At 39.6% G+C, this 9,611-nt stretch overlaps 1 protein-coding gene across 2 annotated transcripts in view; it reads right to left on the bottom strand.

Annotated features, from left to right (window-relative positions):
- Positions 1–9,611, bottom strand: part of TSHZ1 (teashirt zinc finger homeobox 1) — a gene marked incomplete at both ends in the record, with an annotated part of 53,747 nt that overhangs the window by 33,638 nt on the left and 10,498 nt on the right. Inside the window, one exon of one of the 2 annotated variants that reach the window (XM_082285574.1) lies at positions 3,463–3,586. The exons of the other annotated variant lie outside the window; for it this stretch is intronic. Coding sequence (XP_082141700.1) covers positions 3,463–3,586 — 124 coding nt within the window. Of the gene's footprint in view, positions 1–3,462; positions 3,587–9,611 lie in introns of those variants that run through there. 2 annotated transcript variants of the gene reach the window in all.

Raw genomic sequence — 9,611 nt, forward strand, 5'->3', positions numbered from 1 at the left:
GCTACATTTGGTAAAAAATGGCTCAAAGGCGGCTTTTTCCCAAAAATGGCTCACTTCCCTTCCCCTCCACTTCTGCACAGAGCATTTCTGACCATTTGTTACATCTCTGTCAATCTGCCAGCAGCTCTGTAGCTCAAGATTACAGCACTGGAGATGCATGCAATTTCCAAGTATGAGGAACTAACGGCAAGTTGGCAACTGTATGATTTATTGAAATAACATGCATTGCTGTCTTCTCAACAATTTACCTCCAATCTTCTTCAGTATTTCCTAGAATCAGTATTCAGTATTTTGCAGAATACAGCTCCCTTTATATGTCAGTCATTTTGAAGTTGTTTAACAGGGAATGGTGGTCAGTGGAACCAAATGGCAATCAGAAGAACTCCTTGCAAGCAATTTCAACAGAAGACCAGAAGCAAGGAATGGAAACACATCCATGTTCTCATATTACAGCTATGTAGTTCTTTCACTGTCAAATAGAATGCCTTTAAACCATAAGTGATACTGCTCTGTTTACCGTGACAAACGTGGTAGAAGAGTGTACACGGAATTCAGGTGGTTTCATCACTGTGCCCTCTAGACCCACTCTAAGGGGACACAGTAAAACAGCAGAATCATAGAATCACAAATTCATAGAATGGTTTGGGTTGGATGGGACCTTTAAGATGATCTAGTTCCAAACTCTGCCGTGGGCAGGGACACCTTTGACTAGAACAGGTTGCTCAGAGTTCCATCCGGTAAGAGCTTCCTAGCATTGTTTACACTACATATTTCACCATTTACTACGCCAGCAGCAAGGTGTGCACCCATTCAACCAAACTGTAGCATTTTACAACAGTTTTGCTGATGAAGATCTACCCTTGGTTCTAAACATGCCAATGAGATTGAATTCAAAAAGTTTTATTTTAGTTAACTTAATGTCACATCTCAGAAGCTGCCCTTCTACAAACTGTTTCTCTACAAAGAACTTCTACATGAGCATGCAAATACTTTTGAGATGCAATGACCAGCATATCTGGCACCGTGGTCTCCCCAAATGTTGCCTTAAATACAAGGTTTGGGGCCAATGCTACCTATGTTGCTCATGGGAAGTAATAAGCCATGCTATGGGAGAGAGAGAACAAGGACTTTGTCTCTTTAATTTTGCATGCATGATAATGTTTTTAACCACTAAGGTCATACCTGCATGTGGTGACTGACAACTTTTCAGCTTGATTCAAAGCAAACAGCTGTTGGTTTGATTGCCTAGCAACTAAAAGTTGATGGATGACCCTTAAGATGGATAACTACCATAAATCACCTCATTCAGACTCTCAGGGAAAAAAAATTAAAAAACAATGGTTTTCATGACATTTCCTGCACTCCATAATGTGCCATGATAAATTTGGCTGCCTTATGGATGCACAGTTGTGGCTGTTGAAATTAGACACTTTTGTTTTCTGCATTCTGCACTTCTTGTAGCCCCCTCTGTAAGGTGTGTTCATATTAATATACTCCACTGTCAGAAGAAAGCAGAATACCAGAAGCTACTGTCAGTCACCACAAGGCAGGGAGAATCTGTATTGAATCTCTGCATCACCAAACAGCTTTTAATCAGTAAACAGCAGTCTTATATCATAGCTATGGCACTGGGCTACATGCATTAATAATGGTTACAATATATTTAGTGTAATGACTTGACCCCGGTCAACATTATTGATGCTGTGATTAATATGAATTTGATAAACTGCTTCCTCTTTGAAGACATTTTGTATGTTTCTCAAGCAAGAGAAAAATACTTTTTATGTATGAGTAAATATAGCAGAACTTCATAGAGGCATTCTGATCTCAGCTGCACAGGTGTAAAAATAGATTTCCCAGGATTTATACTAGTGTCCCTGAAATTGAAATCTCGACTACAAGAAACAAAGGGAGGAAAAAAAAAAAGAAAAATGAAAAAAAAAAAGATATCCTCATTTTCATCTCATTAATAAAAGCAAAAAAAAAAAAATCCAAACCCACCAAATCAAGATTCTAAATGGAAGGCCATATTCCTCCCAGAGAGTGTTCAGACAGAAAGGGAAATTCCCTTTTATTGTTCTAGATAATAGGATTTCTCAGTTTGTTATGTACAGAATACATATGCATTCAAAAACAGATGTTCATAATTGCTTTCATTGTTTAGATTTTTTAAAAACTCTTGAGCTTGACTATTCATATGAAAACTCTTGTACTGAATTTGGTTTATGACAGTAAAGTGATTTCTAGTTTTGTTTAAAGGAAAAACAAAAAACAAGAAGAAGATAGTTTTGTGCAAGTTTTAGTATACCCTTGGGGAAGTGCTGCCTTAAATGTTAGTATGTGATGATTTCATCAAGAACAAGTCTGGTAAATGCTACTACCTTCCTCTTAGACACGCGTCAGCCCACATGAATAAACTGCTGTCCAGTGCAATACTGTCACATGACACAGTAATTCCCATACTGTGATACATGACCTAGTGAAGTGGGGCAGGTCGCAAGGGACCCCAAGTTATGATCAGAAGCATGAAAATGAACTCCAAAAACTGTATCAGTGGGAAATGGAAGGTGTCAGTGGAAATCAGAAAATCAGAAATCAAATGGAAATAGAAGATAAGCAATTTCACCTGGGGAGCAGACGGTTACCTGAACAAAGTAATTGGGAAAATAATGCTAAGGGAAGAAAGTTTCAAGGTGTGACTGAGTGGTCAGAATACGTGAGGTAAGTATGCCTGACACATGCTTGCACTGTATCTACACCTATGCCACCAGTTTCAAGAACTTCCCCTTTTAACTGAAGTCAGTTGAGCATTTTCTGAATTAAAGTGAATTAATTTCAAAAAAAATCAAAAGTCATGTTCCAAAGGATGAAACATTCTAATAAATTCATCAAGCACACTGGTGTGCTGGTGGTACTAAATTAGAAATAGCACTTAGCTGAGCCATGCCTTCCGATTTTCAGCAGGGTTGCAACCAGCTTTCCAAAATGTATATTCTGAAAATAAGAGGTATGTGTCCAAATGTAGAGTGAGATCTTGATGGCAAGATCTCACATACATAAAAGTGGGACACAAGCACAGTATGCAAACAGTTGTTGAGGTCTGCTGCATTTCTCAAGAACCAAGAAAGTTGATGCTCCACCAGATACATGCACAATTTAGGGGACGCTCCACTTCTGTATGATGCCTCAAGCAGTAACTGAATATGTGGCTTAGATGCTCCTTGTCTCTCCCAGAAGAGACAAATGCGTCAAAGTAACAATGCCAGTTATAATGCCATTTATTGGATCTTCCAAAATTTCAGATCACAGCGTCCTATAATCAATCCTTTGCATTCTTCAGCCATAGCACCTCTTCAACTGAGAACATAACCAGAGCAATTCACAAAAACAAGAGTCTCAAGTGCACCTAGATATGTTTAGCATAAAAGCACTTATATACAAGTAACATTCAGACAGAACCACTATTTATTGTTTCAGCTTTAAGTCTCGGATGCCTCTGTGAAGGACCCACTAAAGAGGACAAGATGGCATGCTGGCCCTTTAAAACTGAAATGCTTGTTTCCTTTCTGTGAGAAAAGTAAATCATGCTATAGTGAGTGGAGCTTTGAAAAAGCATCCATCCATTAAAGTTCATGGATCCTCGTTTCCAGATTGTCCCTCCCCTGGCTGTGTCTCAAGTTACAGCCTTGTACAATCCAAGTCTAAATAATATTCACTATGATAAATGACACCATAACTCCGATATCCACAATCAATCTTTGCTTTAAAGATACATCCATCTTCAATAATGTTGATGGGGATTCTGTAAAATGGGAAACGTGACTGTTTTCCCGACCTCCTAACAGTGGGGGAAGGAAGCTCTGAGTGATGGCTGTCAGCCCACATCTGGCTGCAAAAATAAATTAGCCTTATGTAGACAAATGAAAGGACCAGCCCTGACTAGAAAACAGCCACTCCTGAGCAATGGCTAATTTATAGGACTCCTTTCTGGAAAGTTCCTAGCTGAGGCTACAGTCTCCTTAGCTATCTCTTTAAATGATATCTGATGCTGTAAATAACTTCAGTGTGGTAGGAACTATGCAAAGTACAAAGAGTGATTTGGTGGGGGGAGGGGAGGAGACAATAACTTTCTCATATTCTTTGTAGACAATCAAGATTTAAAATTCAGTCACTTAAAACACATTTGTGCACTCATACAGGCAAACAAAACTTTTGGTTTAGGAAACATTGTTATATTTTGAAAATATGATCTTCGTTTGGCAGAAGATTATTTTCTGCTTTAACTCCTTTGTCATCTCCTGGGCTGTGGGACTGAGGCAACTACATTACAGAAATTAAACTATTCAGTGCAAGCGACACCTTGAGGTTTGCAGATTATTTTTTCCCTTGTTAAATGCTATCAATTTTTCCTTCTCCTCACCTTCCCCCCTCTAGCTGATAGAGTTTCAGGAGGAGTGTGGTGAGTCCTACCAGCTCAGTTCATCTACGCTGGTGCTATGCAGCTCAGATGTTGTGAAGTGGCATCCAGAGAAACTACCTGCTCTATTTATTTTAGCACATGGTTTTACAATAACCAGAAGGAAATTTTAAACAGGAAGGTGGAAGGAAGACTCTCTGATTGTCCACCGGCTCACATGAAACACAAATCCCTACCTGTGCACAGGACAGTGGATACCCTTTTTTCATGACTGAAATGCTTTATTACCTTATTCTTTATGTCTTTGACCTTGTCCTGCCGTAGAAAAATGTAGGACTTTAATTCTTATAGCGCACAATATGTGGGAATTAAAAAATAAAAAAAGAGTTCTTTCCAGGAGGAATGGGCAAATGGATGAGGGAGCAGCCCGATGCATGTTATTCCCACACACGGGCTGGCCGGGAGGGCACCTGGGCATTGCAGCTCCTGGGGAGGTCCAGCGGCACTGGGGAGGGCTGGCAGCAGCAGTGGCGGCAGCGAGGGTTAATTCTGTGAAGGTTGAAGGACTTACAGTAATGCTGCGAAGACAGAAACATCACAGGCTTTCCTGGCAAGAGGCTCGCAGAGGGTAGGAGGGGACTGCGAAATGAACTCTCTCAGGCTTTGTCGTGTGCGTTTCCCAAGGCCCGGCCTGGCCCCTTTGATAAATGACACATGTCATTCTGTCAGGGGCTGACACTGCAGCTGGGAGGGCCGGTGATGTATGGCTCCGCTGAAAAGGAAATCAACTTTTTGGCACCAAGTAAGACTGTGCCCTGTATAAGGATTTTGTTTCTCAAAAAGTGAAAGATAGACTTAGGATTTAAAAAAAAAAAAAAAAAAAAAAAAAAAGTTGAAAAACAGATTGAGCGACAGCTTACACTTAACATAAATTAACTCAGTAATGGTGAAATGTGCTAGCCTGTGATAAATAAAAGCTACATTAGTCAATTATTAATCACACTCCAACTTGTAGCCAAAACCCATGACTTAAATCTGAGGCCTGAGCTGCCTTACAAACAGATAAGACAGTGTTTGATAGATGTCTTGCATAGTGTAATCAGGAAGGAATCAAAGGCTTAGTGGTTTAACCAGGGGGGGTGTGGAAGGTTCTGGAAACTGAGACTGGGTAAAGTGGATAACTGGATTGAAAGCACCCTTTCACTGGGGATACAGTATATCTTTTGACTGCTTAAAGGGGCGGGGGGTGAAGGCAGAGAGAGAGACATATCTGAATTTGGTTTAATCTTTTTTTTATATACAGGAATGTCTCGAAACTCTATTTCCCTCCCCCACCTCCCACCACCACACTGTGTTAAATCATTTAAATCTGATCACTATTAAATGGATTCTCACCGAGACATCAAGTGTTTCAAATATGATCGTTTTGCACGGATTACAATTTAAGCATTTTATTTAATCGAATGAACTCGCATCAGGCTGCAACACATTCATGCAAATACAAGCTGTAGAGAAAAAGCACAAAGCTGCATAAACGAAACGATTCCTATTCAACCAGACTGTAAAGACAAAATAAAGGATTTCAGATAGAAAGGAAAAAAACTAAACATCTAAAAACATGGGGAGGGTGTGGGGAGGGGGAAGGAGACGGAGAAGGGATGCAGTATCTAAACCCAAGCATTACGCCTGTGTGAAAGGCAGAACTCACGCATCACCTTGTTGAGATGCAAGCATAGAACAGCTCTGGTTTTTTGCTTATACTCTATCTGCAGGGGAATAGGATGGACACTGAACCCAAAGGTGACTTTCATTCCCTGCCCAGGGAGAGAACTAGCACCACAGAGCACTAAAATGTCACGTCTACACGTTCAGCTGACCTACAACGCTAGCCTAGACTTTCCACAGGCCCTCAAAGCCAGTGGTGACAGGATGTGAGTTTCACCAACTTCTCTGTACAGATGCTCTCACACCTCCTCCTCACCATCCTCTGCGAAATTAAAGGTCTTGTGTGATACATACAGCCCAGAATGGGAATACTTCATGGATGAATGGTAACCATTGGTCCTGACCTAGCACTGGGCTGCATATGGGTGCACCCCTGTACCTGCATGAAGTCAGCTGCTGGTGCAGGCTCCTTGCACCAGGTAAGCTGCCTTCTAGCATCACTTGTATTTTCACTAGCAATTACTGGAGAGCATCACAGGGATGGGGGCTCACAAAAGCGCAACAGGGTCCCCCTGGTTCAGATCTTAATGAGCACTATCAGCTTCAACACTGTATAAATGTTTGTTTGTCAATCAGTAATTTCCATATGCTTTACATCGTTTCCAGTGATGTACCAATCACACTTGTTCATCAATGACTTGTCTAACTCTGCTGAAGCCTCGGACATGGTGTGTTAATTGCAGTATCGCACAACTGACTTGAGATTTTAAGCAGGACACAAAAAAGACAAAAATCCCAATGAGGAAAGAAAACATTCACATCATCAACCATGAAGGACTTTATCAGACAATTTTCCTAGCCACAAAGACACTGCGGAAAAATCCCCCGTGACCTTTAATAAAAATATTTACCTTGTTCCCCTTCCCCGCAGTATGTTACAACTTTATACAACAAAATATGGAAACTTTTAAGTGTTTCTACATGGGACACGGTCCTACATTGCTCGGTGCTGTACAGACACACCAGGAAACAAACGAGCTTTTAATGTTAATCAAGCGAAAGTGCATTCTTCAGTTTACACATGCTGTACATGCTTGGCTTTTTAACAGTACAAAGAGGAAAATAAAACGCAAGTCATCTGTAACTGTAAAAATTACACCACCAGTTACAGTCAATTTTTAAAGTCTCTATACTTTCATATGCATGTATGTATACATTTAACCACACACATTACCCTGCCCTCCAACCTGCCATCAGGATTTTGCATTATAAAGTAATGTACTACTGTAAAGTAAAATATTTCCTTACATGGTGGTGTGGACTTCCCAGTAGACCCGAAAAATGATCCAGTTTACCTCAGCTTTTAGAAATAAACTAACAGTTTCGCTCAAGTAAAATCTCAGATAATCTCAACCATCTGAAAATGACAGCAGTTGTCTAGATCACAGCAGCAATATACCCACTCACCAACTTCAAGGTGGTGCAGAGAGTGCTTAATTGAGGAATTTAAAAACAACGACTGAAAAGAGCACAAATTTCAAAGTAAATGAAATAGGGAGACCCTTTGAAACCCAAACTTTAGTGACAGCCCCTACAGAGAGTACAGCTATTTTCTCAAAACATGTAAAATATGACTATAGAAAGAAAGATAAGGAGCAGGGGAATGGCGTGTATTTAAAAACATACGCACAGTGCCTGGTGTTTTAACTTTTGCTTTTCTATAGCTAAAATATCATTTTTAAAGTCCATAAAATTTCAGATAGTGTGCAAAATGTTTATATATTACCAAGGTCTCCCTTTAAAAGGTTTATACTTTTGCTTTATGACCTGTCCTTGATTTGACACTTCCGCTCATCAGAAAGGGATTTATAAAATAATCCTGAAGGTGAGGAACAGACATCTGTCAGGGACTGGCTGAGTTTCACTTTGCGAAATTTAAGAAGGGAGAGAAATCCTGTTAAGCTCTCTTTAGTCACCAATAGACATCAAAGGTAATAATTAAAGAAGACAGACGTCATAAAAATAAATTTATGTAGTTCTTTATAATGCACAAGCACTCTAGTGTGTAAAACATCTATTAGAGTGAAAGAAAATACAACATTCCAAATGAGCAAAATCTGTTTTGTTTGAGGTTTTTTGCCTACTTGAGTAACGTTTCAAAAAAAAAAAAAGACCCCCAAGTTTAAACTAAAGTCTTTCAAAACCTTTGCCATCTGTGGGTACATGAACTATGGATGACCCCGAATGATTTGCACTCTGCTCAGAATCCCTTAGAAAGCACGGGAAAAAGTATCATTAAGAATGACTGATGACTGCCAGTCATGGTTGACCTCACCCAAGCTTTGGTCTCTGCCTCAGTAATAAGCTGTCCTTTATTAGCACCAACACTCCATAAAAGGGGTGTGTTTAGTCACAGGATAGTGGCCTTCTAATGCTCATTGCTTCTCCCTGAAAGATTGATTAGTGCTCATTTTTACTGCCTTCACAGTATATACAGTGACAGTGCTGCAGAGTGTCAGGGCCTGCAATATTGATGATAAGTACAACTACAAACTAGAGGTTTGGAAAAGGCAGAGTACTGGGAGTTCACTCTTCTTTTCAACTGGAAAACACTGCCAAAACGAAAAGGACAAAACACAAACTTACACATGAGCTACCGATATTCTAGTAAAGATAAACTGAGACTAGGGAATTCCCTCTCCCTGAAAAAAGGCCATTTAAAATACAAAACTTAGCAGAAAATGTTGTTTTTTCATTTTGTTTTGAAAACACATAGGCATTTTTCCTTTCACCTACCAGAGGCTAAGGCAAAAAAAGATTACCCTGAAATATCATTCTTGTGTTTGTTTTTTATTTCAGAAAGTGACTTTTTTTTTATTTCAGTAGTGACTTACAGAGCAGGGAAAAAAAAAAATCTGTTGCAAGCACAAAAAGTGAATGTTCCCGATTTGGAAGCTACTGCAGTGCCCCTTTGCAGCAGCAGGTGCCTCTGAGGGTAAAAAAGAAAGGAAACATGAAGAAAACATGTTGGCTATGTATCATAGTCTGCACAAATCTGCCTGCATTAACATGACTCCTCTGCCGCTTTTACTCTTACATTTGAAGTAAGTGGGATCTATGCAAATTCCTTCAGTGAAATTAAGATCTGGAGTATAAGCTGGCACCATCAGAGAAAAAAAATTGTGGTAGATTCATGTAATGTAGTATGCAATTGCATGCAGTGCAAAGCATATTTTAAATAGAGCAAGACCCAGACATGATCCTTGCAAAGCATCAGCATCATAGTGACGAAACAGCAGGTAATTCATGAACTTTTTCAAATAAAGAAATTCCAACCTGAATATACTACTTGGAAAAGCCATGCCTTGACTTGATTTGATTTAAAAAGTAGAAGAGAATTGAAAACAGTCTTTAAAATTGGTGTTTTAACCAGAGACTTTATAGCATAGAAGGCCAGCTCGAAGTTATACTAGGAAGTTTAATATGGAACTACTTGTCCATATGGCTCTTCCTGGGAACGACTCATTTC

This window comes from Coloeus monedula (genome assembly GCF_965178545.1).
Source record: "Coloeus monedula genome assembly, chromosome: 1".
Classification (NCBI taxonomy): domain Eukaryota; kingdom Metazoa; phylum Chordata; class Aves; order Passeriformes; family Corvidae; genus Coloeus; species Coloeus monedula.